This window comes from Equus asinus, chromosome 7, assembly GCF_041296235.1.
Source record: "Equus asinus isolate D_3611 breed Donkey chromosome 7, EquAss-T2T_v2, whole genome shotgun sequence".
Lineage (NCBI taxonomy): Eukaryota > Metazoa > Chordata > Mammalia > Perissodactyla > Equidae > Equus > Equus asinus.
The window spans coordinates 76,655,104-76,679,033 of NC_091796.1; the positions used below are offsets into that span (position 1 = coordinate 76,655,104).

Below are 23,930 nucleotides of genomic sequence, written 5' to 3' on the forward strand. Positions count from 1 at the left end.
CATGGTTAGCCCTTCGGTATTATTTGAAATTTATACTCCGTGCATAATTACCTATTCATAATGAATGAATGAATGAATGAATCTCCCTTACAAACTCCAGAGGACTTGCTTTTGGGCTTCCTTAGGCAACTTCCAGAGTGTTGAGGGGGATAGCAGAGGCCAGAGTCCCATTGGCCCAGCTGAACTTTCACCCTTGCCTCCTAAATTACTGGAACCAGATTTCTGGAGTGTCTGAGCTTTCAAAATTGTGCATGAGAATTGCGTGCAGAGCTTGTCAGCTGGCAGTCTCCCAGCCTCACCTCCAGAGACGCAGATTCAAACCAGGGGTGGTGCCAGGGGATCCTTTACCACAGCCTGGAGTGAGTCTTCTAAAGCCTCACTCCAGGCTGGAGAAAAGGGCCCTGGTGGTGTTTGCCCCTGTTCAGGCCTAGACTGAAAGCCTGCAGGATTGGGGACGAAAGCTCTGCTTTGAAACGCCCTCCCTGCAATAATATCCATATTCATCTTCTTTACCCCATATCCACCTGACCAACAGTTGAGTGTTCCAGTGCTCACTGGGTGTAGGATAATACTGGCGAGCTGACGGACAGCAAGCCCTCGAAGAACAACAGTCCAGTGAAGACTGCCCTGCAAGCTGCCCCGCAGTGTCCTGTTGGCCTTTCTGGCCTCTTGGCCGGCTCCTTTAAAATAATGCATACAGGGGCTGGCTCCGTGGCCCAGTGGTTAAGTTCGCGCGCTCCGCTGCCTCGGCTCAGGGTTCGGATCCTGGGCGCGGACATGGCACCGGTTGTCAGGCCACGTTTAGCGGCGTCCCACATCCCACAAGTAGAAGGACCTGCAGCTAAGGTATACAACTCTGTGTGTGCGTGGCGGGGGGGGGGGGGGGGGTTGGGTTTGGGGAGATAAAGCAGAAGAAAAAAAAAGATTGGCAACAGTTGTTAGCCCAGGTGCCAATCTTTAAAATGAAACAAAATAAAATAAAACAATGCATAAGTACACAAGCAAGCAAGTTCTCCCAGGGCTGTGGCGACCTTCCCCCCCCCCCCCCGCCCCCAAATTACAAATCAGAGCATTGGTCTGCCAGTGGGACAGGCTGTTTGAAATAAGGATTTCTGCTCCAACTATGTGGGCGTTACAGCTCCTACAGGTCGCTAGACAAATGCTGGAACGCCCTTTGGGGGGAAGGGTCTGGTGTCGCGTCCCATCCTGCGAGGGTGCCACGCTGGCTGGCAGCTGAGCAGATCCCGCGCGGCAGCTGTGCGGCCTCCGCAGAGAGCCGGGGGCCGGAGCCCTGGAGGCCGGCGCCGCAGGGCCGAGGCCCGCGGTGCGGAGAGGTAGGAGGCCGAGCCCGCTGAGGTCATTTCCTGTGCCTCTCCGCGAGCCGCCCGCAGAGCCGAGCCGGCGCTGGCCTCTAAGGAGCGGGCGGGAGCGGGCGGGAGGAGGGGGCGCGGCGGAGCGCAGAGCGGGGCGCAGCGAGGCGAGGACTGGCCGTGCGCGGCCAGCCTCCGGGCGCCCCTCCCGGCCGCCCCGCCCACCCCGACCCCTGCTGCCGGGGAGCGGAGACCCGGCGGCCGCCGCGGACTCGGGCGAGAGCGACGCAAGGTCAGCGGCGGGTGCGCGCGGAGGGCGCCGGGTGCGGGTGCGGGGGCGCGGCGCGGACGCCTGCGAGCCCGCCGGAGGTGAGCAGCTCCGCGGCCCGCGGGCAGGGCTGGGCGTGCGGGGTGTGCGCTCGACGGGAGGGTGTCTGGTCGGCGGAGAGGACCAGCTCCCTCCGGCCGAGGGCGATTCCGGAGCAGGTGCCTCCCCACCTGGAACCGAACTCCCAGCCGCTGGGAGCGCTGGAGCCGCGGGTGCGGCTCGGAGGACCCGCACGGTGAGGCGAGGAGTCGCCTTCCAGGGGAGGATCGGGAGTTTGGGACCGGCTGGATCCAGTTGCTCCCGGGAACGGCCCTCGGGGCGTACTGGCAGTCTTCCCACCGCGGTACCTGTCGTCTCGCTCGCTGGCTCCCCTCCTCACCTCATCTCAGGTTATCGCTTGTGAGATTTCTCGGTGGTTCTCTTAGGAGTCCTAATGGGATCAGGCTCAACTCCTAGAGGCAGGTCAGCCAAGCAGAAAAGAAAACAAGTTGGGCGCCGAATGACACCAGGAGCTTTGTGTCCTGAGATTTCGAGAGGAATCGGTCACCAGGAACCAGGGGGCCTTAAGTGGGGTGGCAGAGGCAGTGAAGACCCTCATCTGGGTAGAATCCTCTCCCTGTTGGAGTTCTCCCTGCCAGGACATCTCCATAAGCTTTTGCTAAGAATCCTCCTCATAAAACGCTTCCGGACAGAGCCTTAGTTCCAGCTAAAACTGCTCCTTGAAAGATTATTTTAGTACCAATTGCAGTGGAGAAGTCAATGGGTCCTTCATCAAACTTTTTGGACTGTCTTCAGTGCGTCAGATACTGTATATGGTAACATCACTTAACACTTTATAGAACATCGATTCCTGTGTTTCTGCATATTATTCTCATTTTACAAAGGAGGAAGTGGACTCAGAACAATTGTGATTTGCCCAAGGTCATCTAGCTAAAGAGTGGAAGAGGCAAGACTCAAACTGAAGCCTCCTAAATTCCAAATGTGGGGTTTGGTCCACTGTCTGCCACCGTCCCTCCTGTACACTGCTGAGGGGCCCTGCTCAGAGCTGGGTTCCCGTGGGGTACACCCTGTGGTCCCAAACTCACTGAAACTAACAACTGAGCTGAGAAAATGTGATGCCCCTTGTGCCCCTTTAAGAAGTCACTGGCTAAGGAGATGTGTGTATCTCTCACTCTCCTCCCCCATGGTGCTCTCCTCTTTACTATCCCCTTCTTCTCTGAGGCTGTGTGTGTGGGTGTGGAGCTCTCTGCTTCTTGTGGTTGACAGTGCTTTGTACATGCTCACATCAAGGTGCCAGGATTCCCTCACTCCTGATCCATGACTTCACAGCAGGCTGGCTGCTGAGCCACCATCCTGCCTTCTCTGGCCAGCCCACCTGAGCCGTCCCTCCCTTCTGTCAAAAACTAGTTCACAACTGAGCTCCTCTCTGAGGAAACAGTCACTTATTGCTGTCTGGAGTGTGAATTAGAATAGCCTCAGGGGAGGGCAATTTTGACTGTTTGGCCAAATACAAGTGTGCGTCACTTAACCCGACAAGTTCATTTCTGGGACTTTATCCTTCACATATATTCTGATGTGGATGAAATGATGTATATTCATTAAAGATTTATCGCTGCATGTTTATTTTAGCAAAGGTATCAAACAACCCAAATGTCTGTCAATCAGGGACTCTTAAATGAAATCATCTCATAGCCACATGATAGAAAACAATAAAGCTGTTAAAAAGCACGGAGAGGAAATGGGGCAGATATGTATATTGCTTTAGGAAGATCTCTAGGTTATATTGGCAAGTACAGTGTGTATGGTATGCTACCACTTGTGTATGTGTATGCCACATCTGTTTGAATGCCTCTGTGTGCACTGAATATCTCTGAAAGGCATAAAACCCCATAACAGTGATTGTCTCTGGGGTGAACTATTGCTGAAGGACAGGGGTGGGAAGAAGACTTAACTTTGCCCCATATACTCTTTTGTTCAATATTCAAAAATAAAGAGATAAAATCGTTTTAAAAAATCCCCTGACCTCCATTCCAAGGTGGATCTGGTGGTGAGCACCTCTATGGGCCACATCTCTCCCTATGCCCATGGTACTGTTGGTTTGCCTTTTGCTTGTTCCCAGTAGCTGTCATTTATTGAGTGCCGACTGTGTGCCATGCTTTTGTAATATCTCCTTTAATTCTCAAAAAAATCTGACATAGTGTGGTCTATGAAATTGCTGTTTTTGAAGGCCAAAAAATGGTTAAATGTTGACGATTTCATATGGTTCAACCTAATCTTTCTGCCTTCAATTTCAAACTGTAAGTGAGGCTCAGAGAAGTTAATAAGCAAATGGTTTAAGGTTGCGGGATTAATTAGTGCCTGAACCAGTATTCAAACCCAGGCCTGTCTGACGCCAGGACACGGTGTCTTAGGTTGTATACTCTGCTGTTTTTCTTTACTGGTTTTGTTCTCAAGGGATGCTATTCCTGGCTGTCCCAGCCCCTTCTACTCTTTAGATCCCTGAAGGCTGGAATGTGCTCACCTTTTCCTGTCTCCCCCGACATTGTGAAATGTGACGCTCAGCTCCCAAAAGAGGTAAAACGCATGTTGTTGGCTTGATCAGATGACAGTGCAAGATCAGAGGGAGCTGTGCCCTGCATCTACTCACTGCTCACCTCCCCCTCCGCCCCCCACAGCTGCATCACCAGAAAGAGGGCACAGAGTTCTTCCTTTCCTGCAGTTGGGCAGGTGGTCAGACTCATCTAGCAGAGCACTTTTAGAAGATGGTGGTAGCCCATCACTAGCAGGTGGAAATCACAAAAGATGCTCACACTCAGGGAATGAACCATAGGGAGCTGACACAGGAGAGCCCAGTGGAAATTGTACCCAGAACAGAATCTGTGTTACCATCTGATGCCTCCTGCAGTGACCTCTGACCTCTTTCTTTTAGGCTCTTGTATTGATTGGCCCCTCTGGCAGGGAAGTTTCTGGATATTCAGATGGTAGAGTTTATCCTCGCAAGCCATGGGATTTTTATTCACCTTTATGTCCCCAACCTTGCACACGGGAAATCACCTAACAAAAGTTAGTTGAATTAAATTTAATCTTAGCATTTTGTCAATTTCTGGTCAAATCCCTAAACCTGCCAGAGCCAGCTCAGGTCACCTTTGTGTTTTCTCTGATACACACCCAGAGTCTGACGTCACCTAAAGACTACCTGTGCCCTGTTTTCACCACCCATCCTACCTGCAGCCCCTACCCCTGAGGCACATCTCTGCTGACCTCTGTGGCCATGTCAGTCCAGGGAGCTGGAGGACTTAGGGAGTTGCAAAGCAGGTGTTGAGGCCATGGCAACCATCTGACTCTCACCTGCCAAACTGTTTAGTGTGCTGGGCACCAGTGGGAATTAAGAGAACTGGGTTTCACAAGAATGGCCATGAGTTGATGATAATTGTAGCTAGAGGGAGGCACATGGGGATTTACTGTACTAGTCTCCCTGCTTCTTGTGTGTGTTTGAAGCTTTCCAGAATAAAAAATGAAAAAAACAGCGGAGCTGGGTTTCGTCCCCAGCTCACGTCCCTTCTCTCCTTTCCCCATCTATTTTTACCATTAATGTTACGTCTGTGTTAGGCTAGCCTGGTAGTGTGAGACTCTCCCTCCACCACCGACTCATCTTCATGGAAAGAGACTCTTCTATCTGTTGGGAGATCAGGATTCTTGGCCCAGCTCTTATACTACTTAGTTCTGTGTCTCTAAGCAAGTCACAGATGTGATGAGGTTCCTCATCTGTTCATGGTGAATAATATCACTTGTCCTACATCTCAGGGATATCGAGAGGATAAGGAGAGAAGTAACACCTGTCGCAATGCTTTGAAAAGATAAGAACCATTAGTAAATTCATTTCTGCTCATCCTTGTGCATCTTTATGGGAGGTACAATCGCAAGGTGACTTGGCAGGTGGGGTTCAACTTACTGGTATCTTCCCTTAACGTCCTGTGTTTTATCGCTGCTGCTCTCACCACCTGCTTCAGTCGGAAGAGCCTCTGGGGCTTGTGCTTGGCAGCAGACACCTTGCTCCAGATCCGTTTCCAAACCTCTTAGCTCTCCTCGCATGCCCAGACAAGCCTAAGATGAGTGCCAGCCCCCTTGCCAGCATCCTCAAGGCAGGGAGAGGATTAAGCAGAGTGCTTGATGGGTTCAAAACCGTGATGTCATGCAGATGTTTGATTGGGGAGAGCACTCGCTACGTCTAGGTATAATCTCACATATCAGGGCTCAGCAGAGGCCGATGACGTATTTCTAAAGTCCCCGGAGATCTTGATAATTTGAGTTTCCACTCTCCCCATGGAATCTGAGCAGCAGCTTTGACAATCAATGAGAGGGAATTAAAGTTCACCAATCTCTTTTAATACCGCAAAAGGATTAAGTTTCCCTTGCCCCTTGGTTTTACCTGGGTGCTTGTACTGCTAATTCTTAGCCCTGGGCTAAGTTGCAAGACTCTCAGCTCCTAGTTTCAGATCTGCCACATTTTTTACTTATACAAGGAAAAGCAAAATCCCCTTAAAGGACAAAGCAAATCAAACATAAACATGAAACCTCCCAGCCTTCTCTGGAGGCCCCCACAAGGTTCTGTTTTGTCTTTTCAGCTGTGATCTTAGATCAGAAAAGGTCATGTTTTGTTTTTGTCTTTTGTCTTCCTGCCCGTTCCAGTTGGTCCCAGTCCTTTGAGGTGGGGATTGCTGGGGGCTCACAATGTTGGGATTGTTTGGGATGACAGTTCCTGGAGAGCCGGGCTGAGGTCATGTGTCCAGTGTTCTGAGCAGCCCAGGACCAAAAGACTCAGACACCAGACCCATCAGTGGTTTAATTGTTGGGCCTTTCTCTACAGGTCTACTGACGCTGGTTTTTAAACAAAGAATCGGGACACATGATAAATGCCTATGCTTATGGAGGTCATGGTGTCAGAATATTTGAGATCTTGAAGCCCTAGAAAATCTGGGATGTAGGTTTGCCCTAGCACCAATGATCCCGAAAGATCCTACAAAATATTTCTTTCATTCTTAACAATCCACCTCACTCTGAAATCAGAGTTCTTTCCAGTTTTTGGATGGGTAAAGAGCACAGTGGATAACAAGAAGGACTTTGGAACAAGAATCCCAGCTCCACTACTTACTAGCTGTAGAACTCTCTATATAAGTTGGTTAGCCTCTCAGTTCCTCCGTGTCTTCGTGTGAGAGTGTATACACTAGTGCCTACCCCTTGTCTCATGGGTTGTCTTGAGGATTAAAGAGGCCACATGTACCTGTCCTACAATAAGGACTCAATAAACGATAGCTATTTGTGGTCTATAATGGGAGAAAGATACTTGTAAAAGTCAGATGTGAGATAGGAAGCAATATTGTGGTTAACCCGTCAAGGACAGCCTCACTGGTGCATCAGGGTAGTATTTGGCAGTACAGGAGGTGGCTGGGTTTTCTGAGGCCATGTGGCTCCTGAAGAGGGGAAAAGGGATTTAAAAAAACATTTTTATTATGGAAAATCCCAGGCATATATTTAACTAGAGAGAGACCGGTATAAAGAACCCCATATACCCATCACCCAGCTTCAAAAATTATCAACATTTTGATAAATCTTATTTCATATATCTCCCCCCACTCCTCACTCCCTACCGTAAAGTGTTGAAGCAAGACTCAGAGATTATATCATTTCACCTGTAAGTCATATGTATTTCTAAATGATGACATTTAAAAATATATCAACCTGAAAGATTTAACAGTCATCCCTTAAAATCATCTAATACTAGGATGACCATATGTTAGGGTCTGGGACAGACCAAAGTGATGCTTGTTGCCAAGCATATTTATTAACAGTGCCCTAGAAGGAGGATTTAAACAAATCTGATGCTGGATGTATCTTCCAGCCCTTTTCTCCTCTGTGCCTCTGTCTCCTCTCATGCACACTCATACATCCTTCTTCATTTTCTCATCCCCAACCCAGTTTTTCTTAAATATATCCAGGAGACATCTGGCTAAATTCCCCTGGCTGGGGATATTATAGATGTCTACTTGATTTGTTCTGAATTTGTGTAAAGTGTTTTCCAAAGACTTGTGGCTCTTCCCGGAGACTATAGCAATATATCTACCAGTTTTCTGGTTTGCATTTTATAATTTAAAGGAAAGAGTGAAAATCTGCTCCAAAGCAGGATGGTTTGATGACAACAATTGACAAAATCCCAACTAAAAAGAAAATTGTCAAGGAAATTCAAACCATTACATTTTCTTTCCATTTTTTCCCATCTAAAATTATCTAGTTGTAATAGAATCTGAACTAAACTGGGAACCAGGGTTCTGCCTCCAGTTAGCTCTGTGATCCCAGATGAATCTGTTCCCCACTTTAAGCCTTCTTGAAACACCATCCCCCCCCCCCAGCATAATCTGCCCCCTTTGCCTGCTCCCATTTATCTGCATATTGATTAGCAACTGCAGAGGAAGATGGGCACGGATGTTAGCTCAGGGCCAGTCTTCCTCGGCAAAAAGAGGAGGATTGGCAGTAGTTAGCTCAGGGCTAATCTTCCTCAAAAAAAACCCCCCCTAAAACCCCTATATTTATAAGGGCCAGCCCTGTGGCTGAGTGGTTAAGTTCACATGCTCCACTTCGGCGGCCCAGGGTTCGGATCCTGGGCACGGACATGGCACCGCTCATTAAGCCATGTTGAGGCGGCATCCCACATGCCACAACTAGAAGGACCCACAACTAAAAATATACAACTATGTACTGGTGGGATTTGGGGAGGGAAAAAAAAAAAAAGCAATTGTGACTACCTTGTAATTTTGCAATTAGACTTTCTTGAAAAACTCAAAGACAAGGGGACATCTCTTAATTACCTTTGCATCTCCAGTGTCTGGAACAGTGTCTGGCATGTAAATATTTGTTGAATGGATAAATGCTTGTTAAATAGATAATTGAATGAAAAACAGATGAGCCCTACTTTTCCATTCTGTAAAAATGAGACTAGGTTCTCCTTACGGTTTCTCAGGTTCTGTGATTTCCTGAGGTTGCTCGGCTAACTTAGAGTGGAGCGGGAGACAGTGAGCCGAGAAAGGTGGCAATGGGACAGGCGGAGAGCAATGACTAACTTACCTCCCCAGCCCTGTTTTCTGTCCTCCATTGATCTCCTCCTCCTCCTCTCCCCACACAACTCTTCCCACACCCTTATTTATCTTTTCTTCTCTCACTGTGCTGGTTCTCAGGGCTCCCTAGACTATCCAGAAGTTGATTCCATCATGGCAGAACTCAAGGTGGAGAGCCGGACCAGCGTGGACTGGCAGAAGCGCTGCCTGGCCCTGGAAACCCAGCTCTTCCGGTTCCGCCTACAGGCCAGCAAGATAAGGGAGCTGCTGGCTGACAAGGTGGGTCTTGGAGAGCAGGTAGGCCCGACTCACCACAGAGGTCTGTGTGAGAGAGGGAGAGTTGGGGAAGGTGAGCTTTCTTTTTTTGTTGTTTTATTTCATTTATTTCTTTTTAGTTGAAATATATTTGATATAACATTGTGTAATTTAAGGTGTACAACATGTTAATTTGATACATTTATATATTGTAATAGGGTTGCCATTGTAGTGGTAATTAGCACCTCTATCACATAATTAGCATTTCTTTTTAGTGGTTGGGATAATTAAATTCTAGTCTCTTAGCAAGTTTGATGATTATAATAGAGTGCTGTTGTCTGTATTCACTATACTGGGCATTAGATCCTTATTTGCTACTCCTTACGGAAGGGTGAACTTTTAATAAGATGCTTTCTACACATGCAAACTGAAACCCATGGTGGTTTTTTTTTTTAAAAGACCGAAATCAAAGCAGTTGACTAAGCTGTCAGCTTGCATCCTTCCCTGCTCTGCCTCTTCGTATGGCACGCCAAAGAAGTGACACAGGTCTTCTTAGTTCTCCATCAACTCTTGAGTCACGTGTAGTGCAGTGAAGGTTCTATTACTCCCTTAACATTTCTTCTCCAGTGTGGGGCAGGAGGATGATATAGGAGAGAAGAATGGAAATCCTCACCCTCCTAGGCATCCTCCCCCTCCTGTGCATCCTCTATTAAGGAGCTATGGAAGGCAGCCTGGTTTCCTGGTGACGAGGTCACAGGCTTTAGAGCCAGACACGTCTGGCTCTGCCACTTACTAGCTATGTGACCCTAGGCAACTACCTTTACCTTTAAGGCAGGGACACAAATGTCTACCTTTCAGAGTTATTTTGAGAATTATATCATATCTCATATATAAATGTTCTAGCACAGAATAGATCTTAAATGGGAATAATTATTATCTTTACAGGCTTGGGTAGGCTGGTCTGGCAAACTGACCATGAGTCATAATGTTTCTACGGGAAGCTACATTCTAAATGGCTGACTTTCAGAGGCATTTTGGAGCATAACCCATCTAGATAGTAGAGACCTTCACTAAGAAAATATATGTATCTTACCTGAATCAACTATTCTCTCCATAGTTTTGTTTATTGTATCCATTGCCTAGCAAACCCTTCTTTCATAGTACAAAAGTAAAATTCAGTCCATCCTTCTTCAAGTAATGTCAGAGTCTTGATTAGTAAAGCCTGAATAAATGACCTATTTTATTGATAGCCTCAAACCTGGAGTCCAGGAAGACAAATTATTGGTATCACCTCTACATTTCCACTGCTGAGGGGAGTGGCCCTGGCCTAGCCTGGACTAGAATCGTGAACGGTGGGTCTGTTGGCAATGCTGTCTCTTAGTTCAGGCTTTGCAGAACAGAGACCAGCAGGGTTCCTATGGATATGGTTCAGGTTCTACTAGTAGAAAGGGTAGAATCCAGCCACCTCAGGGAAAGGGAAGTGGGCCTTACGCAGTGGTTCTCAAAGGTGGTCCTTGGACCACCTATGCCAGAAACCTGGAGTGCTTGTTCAGCATGCACATTCCTGGGCCCCACCCTGGATTCCTGGTGGGGTGTCCTGATCCAAGTCTCCTGCTGCTAATAATCTGCATGTTTAACAAGCTCCCAGAAATTGGTTTCATACACTATAAAGTTTGAGAACCTTGCTTTAGGATATGGGATTGGGGGAGGCATGCGAGGAAGGAAAGGATAAGCAGGGATCTAGACCAGATGGTCTAAAACACATCTCAGAGGGAAGAGACTCCTGTTTCTAACAATACAGACAACAAAATAACCTTAAAAAAGACCATTATGAAACACCTAGAAATACTGGATTAATTGTTTAAAATATGCTTCTCAGTGCAGATCTGTGCACTGAAAAAAGTAAGAGGAATCATTAGTGAGGAAAATCCCGAGTGATACTCAGTTCTGGCATCTGAGTGGGATGGGGTGTGTGTCTGGCCTCCCTTTAGTAATGAAAGTTTTGAGTTTTGAGTTTTAACATCTGTGGGAACAGAGATGAGGTCTGGCCAGTTGGAAGTGGGAGTTGAAACTGAAACTTCCACATAAAGTCAGGACTATCAAAGGACTTTACCCTAAGTAAAAAGGTATAGAAGGAAAAGAAAATCATCCACCAGCACAGGGAGATGGCAGAACAGCTTCTCATACTTGGCAAGGCTCTGGGCAGAAAAAACAAAAATAAAGAAAAAGGAAAGTGTTCCCTGAGAACCTGAGGATGCCATTGGTTTAACCTTAGAATTTGTACTATCTCTGTGGATTAGGAACCCTAAGTTCTGGACCAGTGATACACCTGGGAGACCTTGTAGGAACAGACACAGAGCCTCCCTGGTTGAGAAACAAGACCTCAACTGAGATCACACAGGATCTCCATGGAAAAAAAAGCCTTAGTGAAGGTGAATATATGATCCACAGTGACTCAATACTTGAGAGAATAATCTACAGTGAGTGAGAGTCCACATACACAACAAACAACTGGACCAGACACCCCTCAATAACTTCTAATAATAGAATAGTTGGCAAGACACTATAAAATAAGTGAATTAAAAACTATTGCAGATGTAACGAAGTAATTGAAAACATGAGACAAGAACAAAACACTATCCAAAAAGATCAGGTGAACTTGAAAAAGAAACAAATAGAACTGCTAGAAATGAAAAATGTTTTCGTTGAAATTAAATGTTCAGTGGATAGGTTAAACATCAGACTAGGCACCATTGAAGACAGACTTAACGAATGGAAAGATGGACTTGAGGAAATCATCCAGAAGGCAGCACAAGGACACAGAGACTGAGATGTGGATGCTAGAATGACAAGATCCTATATAAGATTCCAGAAGTGGAGAAGAGAATGAAGGAGAGGCATTACTTAAAGAGATAATGGCTTAAAAGTTTCCAAGCTTGATGAAAGACATGAAGCCTCAGATTCAGGAAGCAGAATGAGTCTAAGCACCATAAAGTTTTTTTAAATCTATGCCTACTGTCTTAGCTAGATCATAGTTTGGCTGCTGTAAGAAAGAATCCCAAATAACAACGGCTTAAACCAGACAGATGCTTATGTCCTTCTCATGTCACATTCCAGGCATAATCAGTCTACCTCTAGGGTGATGTCTGCTACGTGTTTGAAAATGGTTTGCCCTCATGTCCACATTCCAACCTGTTCCCTTTAAGCACGTGACCTGGAGGTTACATTCATTCCTTCTGCTCACATCCCATTGGCCAAAACTTATTCACGTGGTTGTACCTAGCCGCAGGGAAGGTTGGAAAGTGTTGTCATTATTCTGGATAAACATGTGCTCTGCTAAAAGTTGGAGGTTCTATTTATGTGAGAGAGAAGGGGAGAACAGATACTGGGGAACAATGAACAGTCTTTAAGTTTAGAATTTAAGTCTAGAATAATAGTAATAACAAATAGAGTATATAACTTTCAAATCAGTAGAGCAGGGAAGTGGAATAAAGTCTATTAGTTCCATGCAGGGAAGAGAAAAAAACGAGTATGGAAAAAAAGGAGTAATCAGCAAGCACAAAATGCAGTGGTAGAAATAAATCCAAATATATTGGTCACAAGGAGACATATACCAGAATGTATATTGCAGCATCGATGTATGAAAAAACAGAGCTATTCTAAAGGTCTATTCACAGGGGATGGATAAACCTATTGAGTGTATTTGTACAACGTAATACAACATTGCAAGTAAAAATAAATCGAGTAGAGCTACGTATATAAGATCAGTAAATCTCAAAAACCAACACTGAACAAAAAAAGTCCAGAAGGATATATTTAGAACGATGGAGTTTATAAAGTTTTAAAAACTGCAAAACAATACTGTCTGTTGTTTAGGGGGTGTATACAAATGAGTTAAAAAGTTAAATACAACCAAGTGCAGGGTCAATACCAGAAGGAGAGGAGTAACATTGGGGAGAAGTATGCAGGAGGCCCCAGCTATCTGTAGTGGTCCGTTTCTCAGAAACATCAGGGAACCAGCCGGTGGCGTAGTGGTTAAGTTCGTGGGCTCTGCTGGCCCTGGGTTTGTAGGTTTGGATCCCAGGCGTGAACGTACACACTGTTCATCAAGCCATGCCGTGGCGGCATCCCATATACAAAGTAGAGGAAAACTGGCACAGATGTTAGCTCAGGGACCATCTTCCTAAAGCAAAAAGAGGAAGATTGGCAACAGACATTAGCTCAGGGCCAATCTTCCTCACAAACAGAAACAAAAACATCAGAAGCAGCTTTGAGAAAAATTGGGATGTGACAAAGCTGAATAGTGTATACATGTCTTAAAAAAATTATTCTCTACATGTTTCTTTTGGCCTGAAATATTTCATAATAAACGATGTTTTAAAGTGCTGCTCTCCCTATTCCCTAGGGGCCTTAAACACACAATAAAAACACACCTTCTTCCTCCACAGCCCCTCTGTTCTGGGTAGGTTGAACTTTCATATCGGCTCCTCTTCTCTTCCAGGTCATCTTTGACCAGGATGCCCTCTCATAAAAATGTTGGGGCTCAGCCTGTTACTTGGGTAAAGAAGGGGGAAGCAGACTCAGGGCAGAAGAGATTTGGGGTGCAGGAGGGGAGAAGGAGAGAGAAATCTTGACTGGGGTTCATGGGCTGGGAGACTTGAGTAAGGAAGAGGGCTGGGATGTTAGCCCAACAGCGAACCTCTTGGGAGGAAAGCCTAAGGCTGTGAACACCATGTTGCTCAGTGTTGGGGCCCTGCCTGTCACCTGCAGTCATTCCCAAAGCAATAGGACGGGTTCAACAGTTCACTAGAGAGTTTCCCCAATACGTCAAGGTAAGTTTCAGATCACAGGAAGAGATGACAGGTTTCTCAGGACAGCTCCTGCTGGGGCTCAGCCCTGGTCCCAGCTCTGCCGCTCCCTGCAGAACTTCCACGTCAGTCATTGTCGGTACCACCTGCACCCTGGTGAGCCAGGGCAGCTGGGGCCCTCTGGCCAGCTGTCTCACTCCCCTGCCCCTCCACTCTCTGCCCAGCTGCCCGCCCATCTGTGGAGATTACGTTGCTGCATGGCTGCTGGCCGCCCCCTCACTGCCAGCGCTGCCTGGGATCAGACGCCACCTATTGGCTGCTAAGGCTTGGAAGCGTGCCCTTCCTCCCTCCCCACCACACAGCCTACTGGCACCTGCCTCTCTCCTGCAGCATTGCCATTCTAGACAGGGAATGATCTGTGCTAAAAAGAAAAATGTTTTTTAAAGAAAAAAGGCTACCCGATAATCCCTCACCAGAGGGTGAGAGAGGAGCTGGAGTGTGAGGAGAAGAGAGTTCTAGACCTTCCTGCTGTTACACCTCTCAAGGACTGGTGTGCCCTGGTCACTGTTGTCATGGACACCCACATTGCCAGGGCCGCGCCATTCTGGAGCCAGATGGCTTTGTGGGTTCACTTCCCATCCAGTGCAGGAGTCGAGGGAGTGGCTGATGTCTCGGAGTTCACATCCCACTCTGCTCCCCAGCCGTCTTCCTTGGTGTGCTGCGGAAGTCACAAAGGCTAGTCAGGTCAGTTTAAAACTTGATACTGTTCTAAGAGGCTGTAGAGATGGATATTAAAAGCCCCTTGGACTTTTTTCATTCTTGCTAAACTTATGCTTCAGTTTTCTCATCAGAAAAGTGGAAATATAATATCCACAGAAGAACTTTGTAGGAAGTATCATGATTAGTATTAGTATTAGATTAGAATTAATGCAAGTTTAAAATTTTTTATTTGCTTACTCCCTATCTGCTTCCAAGATGGATTTGATGGATTTATTAAAAAGAAGAAATAATGTAATAAAACATCCCTCCTTTTTTAGCTTGCATGTTTTTAACTGAAGTGGCTTTTCCCAAATCCTGTTCCAATGGGACTGTGTACGCTTCGTCTTTTCTAAAGTCCCTTACTGGTTTCTCCAACCAAGGTTTTGAAATGCAGTATCTCAGTTTTGTATTTACCAAAAATTTGTAGTTCAGGACTTCTTTTTGAATGTATAAATGGCTCAGTTCCATCTCCTTCAACAAAAGAACAATGAATATTGCTCTTCCCCCCTCAGACCGTGGATTATACAGAGGTGGCGATTCACTTCGGGCACCAGCTTCGCAACGTATGGGCAGAACACAAGGCCCAGAAAACCATATCCTTAAATACCCCAGGACTTGTGAAAAGGCCAGGTGCCATAAAAGGAGAATACTAGGGCTGTCAGGACTGGTCACAAATATGTTGAAGTCTGTGCAAAGTCATCGCAGCATCGGCCTTAGCAGATTTCATTTCTGACAAACCCGATTTGCTTTGGGAGCAAATACTTTCTAGAACTTTTATTCACTGTGTGTGAGCGTGCACACGTGCGTGTGAGTGTGTGTGTGGGGGGGGGAGAGAGATTTTTTATTCTCCTAACCCCCCATTTTTTGTAAGGCCCACTAGAGTATTTCTCAGGAACCAGAGTATTGATAGAGCTCTGTACTCCTGTAAAGCCGTCTGAGAAGCCTGTGCTGCTGGAGGCTGGGCCCCGGGATGTGTCTCCGAAGGAGTCGGTCAGCTTGTGGCCAGTCTTGTGTTTTCAGAGTGTATCTGTGGAACACCTGCCCCAGGATCACCTGGAGTTTTCTTTTCAAGCACCTTGCTGGGTCCTTGCCTCAGACTTGCTATACAAACCTCTGTGGGCAAGACCCAGGAGTGTGCCTGCAGCAAACTCCATGTGGGTCCTTGTGCCCCTGAAAGCCTGGGATCTACCGCCAAGAACTCCCGCCACGGCCTTGCCCCTGGGCCCCATTCGGCTGTCCTTCTAGTGGATGCCCCGAACCCCATGTGCTCCCGAGGAGGCTCTGGGCTGGCTGGGAGCAGGGGAACCCACAGACGAGACTTGGAGCCCTTTCTCTGCCATGTCTTCTGCAGTCAGACACCAGGGCAGCCCCACAGTCATGTATTTTATATATTTAGGAATAAGCATGTGATTTCAATTGCACAAAAGATCTGCTACTAAAAATAATAAAGTTGAAAACCACTGTCTTTGATGACAACAGAGAGTTAGAAGCATTTAATAGCTAAAACTGGGGGTTGCAGACTCAAATGCTTGCAAGTGACTTAAATAAGTGAGACAGGTGGGTCCTGGGGAGACTTTGAGGGAGTGTGCTACAGCAAGAGGAGGAAGCCAGTTATTGCCATAAGAAAATGTAACCTTAGTGTGTCCAGATCTGAGTTTTCAAGAGAAGCTGGAAGTCAGGGATTACATGTAGAATCTGGGTTTTATGTGACACATGAGATTTGGATCTGTGAGGCCCAGTGGCTAACAGTACAATTGACTCTGGAGCCACTGCTCCTGAGTTTGAATCCTGGCTCTGCCTCTTGACTGTGTGACCTCAGGCAAGTTAGCTAACCACTCTGCGTCAGTTCCCTTCTCTGTACAACAGGGATAATAATGGTCCCCGCCTTCTAGGATTGGAATGAAGATTAGTTGAGTTAATACATATAAAGTGCGTAAAGCAGTGCCAGACACGTAGCAAGTGGCCTTGTTTTGTTATATCTGTGTCTGCCAAATCTCACGACACTGTAGGTCTTACAAGACACTGTAGGTCTTACAAGACACTGTAGGGTAGTAGTCGGCAACTTCTGGCTTAAAGCGATTCTTTCTGTAGATGGATCATAAGTAGGCTGACCATATAATTTATCATCTAAATCGGAGCACGTTAGAGAAAGAAAGGGAGGCTCTATTAATAATTATTCTGGGATGACAGGTGAGCACCAGACTGTCCCAGGCCAACTGGTCTCCCTGGTCCCAAGTGCCGTCTTTGTAGACAAAAAGCCAACAAGTAGCTATGTCTGTAAACTGCTCAGTAAGTGCCAAGGTGTGCACATGAGCTTTACATGACACATCTCATGTAATCTTCACAACAACCCTCGGAGATGGAGACTCATACTCTTTCACTGGTAAGGAAACTGAGGCAGAGAGAGGATAAAGAACTTATCTAAAGCCACACCCAGGAGCTAGAGCCTTAGCTCTCACCTGTACTGTTCTCTCCAGTGGGTGCAAAGCCGTGGTAAGAATATTGAACCCCCTTTTCAAAGCGATAGCTGAGACTCAGCATGGCGAGGCTCTTGGCTCAGGCCACTGCTCGGCACACCAGGACTGTGCTGAGAGCGCGGGAGAGCGCCCACTGCTCCTGCCCCAGGGGGCTGATATTTCACAGTATCACCGAGTGTAACAAGGAGCTGTGGACATGGGGATTAGATACCAGGCTGGTGCCAAGTGCATTTCATCAGGTTGTTGCGCCAGTTCTAGCCCAGCTTAGAGTCTCATGTGTGAGTCGCAGCTGGTGTAAGTGGATCCCGCCTAAAAGTCAGCCGCCTAAACCTGACACCTCCTCGGCTGGCGCGTCACTCCAGGCCCACAGGCCAAAAGGACAGCTGAGGACACAGTCCTAGGGAACCCTCTGAGAGGAGAAACGGGACCCAAATAAAGGGTGGCCCACCCATAGTGTAAGCATTTCAGAGCTCCAGATGTGGCCCTTTCTGCAAGTGTAAAGAGCAGTCTGCCATCATGAAAAGTTGATGCTGGGATTAACAGAGGAGTTTGAAAACTCTAAAAATGACATTCTGGCATAGACACACCTGGGAGTATTCCAATGGCAATGGAGAAAATATATTTTCGTAAAAACGGAGGGAAACATGATGTTAAAAATATTCTTTTCAAACAAGGACGGCAGGATGTCGGTAATTGTTGGAGCACAGTGATGGATACACGGATGGTCATTATACTCTTCTCTTTTAAAAAAGTTCCAACTGTTCCACATGTTTTCAATGTTTGGACATTAGTTTTAGAGAAAAAAGAATACTCCAGCATAAAGGTGAATACAGAATGGTTTGAGTCTTTAGTGCCCTTGCTGGGAAGATAGGAACCGCTGGAGGGTGGGAAGCAATGAGGACTATGTGGCGACCGGCCCAAGGCTGGGAGGAGGCCTTCCTTTCCATCTGCTTCCATGATAGCTTACCTTAAAGTGATGTCTTGTGTTAAAATCTTGAGGGGAAAAGTGCTCACCGTGTTGTCAATAGTGGAGTGATTTCTGGCTCTGGCCAGTATCGTTGACCACTGTTCACCCAAATGGAAATACCCAGCTGGGAGGTAGGACGCAAATACACTCTGTACTTCACCCTACATTGGTTTCTCCATCTGTAAAATGGGAAGTTTTCTATCAGATGAAGTTAGAAAATATTAGACAGTCGTTGCAGAAGTCACAAATGTGAATGATCATTTCTTATGGAAATCCTCTGTCTTCTGAGCTCCAGAGCAGATGTGAGATCTAAACGGTCCAGCTGAAAGTTAATCTAAGAAACTTGTCAGGGATCCAAAGCCTTCCCTTTCAATATTTCATTGTAGTCTTAAAAAATTAAATGCTCCTAGTAATTGTATTAGTTAGAGTCGTTTCTGATTTGGGCTAGCTTACGCAAACAGGGAATTTATTGGGAGGATCCTGGAACAGCTCATGGAACTGAAGGAACTTCCTAGCAATCATGACTTGGTGAAGTTTGTGAACATTCGGGGCAGCCCCTTGGCTCTTGTCTCTGGTCTCTCAGTCCCAGATTTCAGATTCCTGGTGAGAGAGAACCTGATTGATCCAGTCAGGTCTGGTGCTGAAGGGGGAGTTTTATATAGTACTAACCTGGTCACTGGGAGGCACTGGTATGTGTCAACCAACCCTCCCCTGCCCCACCATCATGTGGAATTCTCTTTGCACTGGGAAGCCACCCTTATAACCATAATATTGGTTTTTGCTATGCTGTTATCTCCCCTTAGCTGCAGAGCAACTGTTTGAAGGTCAAGGAACTCCTGTAAGACAGGCCCAAGGACTGTTTGATTTCAGAAAGGCCATCTAGCTCTAATTGATGCCTGAGTCTGGCCAGAAGCAACCCACTCTCTGGGGCTTGATTCAAGTGGTTCTATCATAATTGCTAAACTCAGGAGAATAAGGAAAGAAGAGATACAGTTATCCTTGTCCCGAGCACATGAATGCCTGGCAGAAGTGTTCCTGTCCATTGGAAGCCCAAGGGGTATTTTTGTCCCATGGTTGTAAATCTTGGGTTTTATTTGGGATCCTCAGCTCCTTTCAGAGAGAATGTGTACGAAAGCATCTGTGTCTCTCCTCTCCCAAGAAGGAGGAAAAAATGGATGCAGGAGGGCTGCCCTGAGAAAAGAGGGGCCCCAGGTTCTCAAACATGAACTACTTCCGGGTAACTCTCCTTTCACTGTCCAGCACCAGGCTGGGGGCTCCGTCTCTTCCATACTTTAATCAAGGAAGGAAAGCAGAATTTTGGCTGAGGTGAGAGATTGGAAAAGAGAGAAGGAATTAATTGCTCAGTTTACTGGTAAATATCAAGCCAGCATCCAGGCCAACGGGAGAAGGTTGAGTAGCTGGAGAAAAGGCCAAATCTACAGAGGTGAGGTGGGCGCAGGCTGGACTGGAGCTTGAAAGTGGAGGCTGTTCAGCCTCGCAGAGGACACGCCTGGAAGATTATGCCTGTACTGTATATTTAATGCATACCTCTTGCCCGGGGGCAAGGCAGGGCAGGAAAGGAAGAAGTTGACTTGACTAGGCCATGGCACATGGCGTTTGACAGGAAAGTTGGATGTATGACTCTGCTCTGCTTCCTCGGAACCTTGTGTGATGATGTGTGGTTAGGGCAGTAGACGGCCGAGCCCTGACCAGGGGAAGGGTAGGAGCTGAAATCCAGCCCACACTCCACTCTCCAAGCTGCGAGCTCGCGAAGCTGCAGAGATGCCGTGTGGGTTGTGGGCTCGTGAGCAGCTCCTTAGGCTTCAGCTTAGATCTGGTCCCTGATGAGCCTCCATATGTAAGAACATTGGTCCCTGTGATTGGGCCACTTGGCGTAAGATCCCGGAATTGCCAGGTTCCTCAGACCTGAATGACACGCTCTACTGGTAGCAAGATAGGATTTTAAAAAAATTGTCTTGAGCCTCTCTATTTCTTTAAGAGTAAAGAAATCAAATTATGTGATACCTGTGAATGCCATTTACGGTCAGAGGCATCCTTGACAGGGAGTGAGGAAGTGCTTGTCCCCAGCCAGTGAGTTATTCCGAGGTGGGAAGAAACGTTCTCTTACTGATGACATGATGGGGGCCCATGTGGGAGCATGTTCCATGCCAGGCACATGGCGAGCGGTAGCAGTGCACTGCCTCCTGCCCAGTTCTGAGAGGAAAGAGGCCTCAGGGAGAGGAGACTGCAGGCGGGACTGTGGGCAGGGTGCCTCAGGAAGAAGGCCGTGGCACTGCTGCCCCTCCCTGAGTATCCTGCACAGGGAGAAACGCCTCCTTAGGCTTTTACTTGCTCAGCAGCGAGGACAGCAGCCCTGGCTCTTCACCTGCCTCTTAACTTCTGGATAAGTTGAACCGAAGTTTGCCATGAAAATCTTTGCTCTGACTCCTTGAGCCACTTGAGATGGGCACTTCAAGCCTGGCCTGGGTGCAGTGTCTGCACCATTTGCCCACGTTGCCTTGATGGCACGTCCGTGGTAGGGATGCCACACCTACATCTCCCCTTCTTCTCTGGTTGAGCAGATGCAGGAGCTGGAGCAGAGGCTGCTGGAGGCAGAGCAGAGAGCAGAGAATGCAGAGACCCAGGTAACCAGGGAAGGGGACTGGCAGGAGTGCATACGGGAATGACAGATGGCCTTTCCTGACACTTCCCATGGACACACTCATGCTGATAAGCTCTTTACGGGGACAAGGGGAACCAGCAGTCACCTGTTAGAACTTCTGAACAAATTAAGGTGTGTGGAGCTTTCTATGAGCATGAAACAGTCTTTGGGTAAGGGTCAGTGCAGTGAGCAGGTGAGTGGATTCGTCCAAATAGGCTAGGTTCTGCTGAGGTGACAAATTAAGTCTGACATCTCAGTGACTTACCACATTTAGTTCTCACTCCTGGTGCCCCTCTAAATTGAGGGTTAGCCAGGGATTCTGCTCCACCCAGTGCTTCATGGATCCAGGCTAATGGAGCTCCCCAGCATGTAGCTGGACCATCTGGAACATGCAACCTCCTTGGTTGCCATGGCAGGGAAAGAGAGCTGGGTGCTTGCGCACCAGCTCTTAAATACTTTAGCCCAGAAATGACGTGTCATCGCACTCTGGCCCATTGGCTGGAGAGAATTCCATGGCTGTCTAACTACAAGAGGGCTGGGAAATATCAGGAAACACATTGGCATGCAGTGAGCCACAGATGTCTTTGCCACAGTGAGGTTGGAGCAGTTCCTCTCCAGGGCTGTGTGTCCTGCCCAGCTTGTCCCTACTGGGGCCCCCTGAATTAGATGGCCAACACCTGGCTGTTTCTTCCTTGTCAATTCCTTCTCTTGCTCAGATGAAGCTTCATAATTGGTCATTGACTTAATTGGCCTTGACTTCTCTGGGTAAGGGCTCTGCCTGGGAGTCACGGGCTGGGACATCAAGAAGCATTCCATCCCACATTAGTGCCCATTCCACACACCATGTCTCAACCCTATGAGAGTATTGATACTTTTCAGGTGGGTATGATGGAAGAGAAGGTGAAACTGTCCAGTCTGAAGAATGTGGACTCAGCAGGCAGCCTGCACCGGAAGTACCAAGAATTGCTGAAAGCTGTGCAGGGCAAAGATGAGCTCATCGGCCAGCTGGAGGCACAGCTGGAGAAGCAGGTAAGAGCTAACATGAAGCAGAGTGCTGGTGCCCTCTACACTGTTTGCTCCAGTTGGCCCTGGCTTGTCGAGCTGAGCCCCTCTGAGCCCTCCAGGGGTGGGGAGCTCACTCCTTCATGAGACTGTTTTTTCATGTGGAGATTTAATTACTGGAAGGTACATTAGGAGCCAGGCAGGGGATATAGTGGGAAAAGGACCTCTGGGCTTGAATCCCACCTCTAGCACCTGCTGCTGTCTGATTGTGGGCAAATTACTGAAGTTACTGATTCTCATTTTACCCATCTATAAAATAGGGCTGATAATACCTCATGGGGCTGTCGGGAGAATAACTCAGATAATCTGTGTCTAGTGTCAGACATGAAGTCGGTGCTTGGGAAGAAGAGCTTTTCCTTCTCTACCCTGGCTTTGTGCCCTGCCAACACATGGGACAGGACGCTTACCTGTAGTCTCAGAGCAGCACAGAGCTGGACCGTCAGCCTTGGTCAGCTGCTTGGCCACAGTTTCTCAAGGAACCTGAGTTGGCAGAGAGCAAAGTTGCTGCTGCCTCTAAGAAGCAGTGCCTCTCATCCTGAGCACAGGGGGCCCAGGAGAGGCCACTGCCCAGCGCTCCAGCTACAGTTAGCACCTTTGCTCTAGAGAGGGCATCTGGAACATCCCCCACTGGTTCCCTATGCCCGATCTCACTAACTTCATCCTAGTTCTCACTCTTACCTCTGCCGTTGGCCTTACCTACCCCACTTTTCCTGGTGCCAGAGGTCCATCTTTTCTAGCAGACAACCCCACAGTGTGGCCAGATGACTTTTAATTTTCCACATGTACATTTTCCATGAAGGTCCCAGCTAATCCTGGTACTACCTTCCCACCATTATGGGCAAATTCGTAATCATTCATCAGCATTCACTGAGTATTTCCTTTGTGGGATGTGCCTTTGTATGCTGCGGGCACCATGTGCTCCTGAAAAATCATGAGAAAATAGAACTTTGACACATGGACTCTTTAATCAATTTCCCGTCAATTCTATCTCTGCTGCTGTCTTCTCTTTTGAGTGGTTAGAAGTGGCAGCATCCTGGGCATTGGTGGGCAAAATGACTCCTGCTAAAGCTTAGGTCAGAAAAATCATTTTACAATAATAAGTCAAGATCAGAGCAGAAAGAATGCTGTTCTGCAAGTCAGACTTGGATTTAATCCCAGCTGTGCCACAAACTGACAGAGATAAGTCATTTCACTGCCCTGGGCCTTAATTTCCACAGCTGTATAAAGAGGGTATCAAACTAGTTTAGGAGTTGGCAAACTTTTTCCCTAAAAAGCCTTATAAGTAAATGTTTTTGGCTTTGTGGGCCACATGGTCTCTGTTGCAACTACTCAACTCTGTCATCATAGGGAGAAAGCAGTCCTAGACGGGAGATAATGAATGGGCATGGCTGTATTACAGTACAACTTCATTTACAAAAATAGGTAGTTGGTGGGGGGGTGGGAACCAGGTGGAAGGCTGAATTTGGCCTGTGGGCCAGTTTGCAAACCCCTGAGCCAGATGACCTCAGGTCCTTTCAGCTCTGAACTACTGAGAGTCTGCCATTTTCACATTCCTATCTCATTTCCACAGACTCCCTTGTTTCGGGCTTATGTCCCTAATCTTACAATTATCAGGCAGTTTTCCCTAGAAGTGTAACCTTGGTCCTTGTTGCTGGTCTCTAAACCACTCAGCACACACCTGGCGTCCCCAGGCTTTGTTGGTCAGGGGACTGGTGCTCACTGTGGAAGTGGTCAATTGCCTGTGCCTCAGGCTCTGTGCTGTGCACTTCCTCTCACTTAATCCTCACACTGGCCCAGGGTGGGAGATGTATCATCCCCCCATTGTAGACATGACCGTGCAGGCCTAGAGGGGTTCGGTTTCCTGCCCAGTGTCCCACAGCAAATAAGCCTCAGAGCCAAGATCTCAGCCCTGTTCTATCCTTGGATGCTATTCTTCAGATGCAAACCTCCCTTACACTCTTGATTATTTTGAGGGAATTGCTGCACATATGTGATAATGTAGCTTTTTTGTTTTTTAACTGTAAAGGTAATTCATGTTTATAGTAAAAAATACAAAAAGACCAGAAGGTATAGAATGACAAGTAACATTTTTCCCCGTCCCCAATCGTTCATTTCCCCTCCTCACTGTTGACACTGTTTGCTGTGAACGTTTCTTGTGTACCAAAGCCCAGCATTCCATTTTCATTTTATTTA

General features: G+C 47.2%; 1 protein-coding gene across 9 annotated transcripts in view; it reads left to right on the forward strand.

Annotated features, from left to right (window-relative positions):
* The first annotated feature begins 1,201 nt into the window (after positions 1-1,201).
* PLEKHH1 (pleckstrin homology, MyTH4 and FERM domain containing H1) overlaps positions 1,202-23,930 on the forward strand; it is a 49,594-nt gene continuing 26,865 nt past the window's right edge. For 2 of the 9 annotated variants that reach the window (XM_044773827.2, XM_070513840.1), the window contains exons 1-4: positions 1,467-1,602; positions 8,868-9,026; positions 20,596-20,658; positions 21,555-21,704. In XM_044773827.2, coding sequence (XP_044629762.1) covers positions 8,901-9,026; positions 20,596-20,658; positions 21,555-21,704 — 339 coding nt within the window. In that variant the 5' untranslated portion in view covers positions 1,467-1,602; positions 8,868-8,900. Of the gene's footprint in view, positions 1,335-1,376; positions 1,680-8,867; positions 9,027-20,595; positions 20,659-21,554; positions 21,705-23,930 lie in introns of those variants that run through there. The other 7 variants (XM_070513837.1, XM_070513839.1, XM_070513836.1 and 4 more) reach the window with 6 other exon arrangements.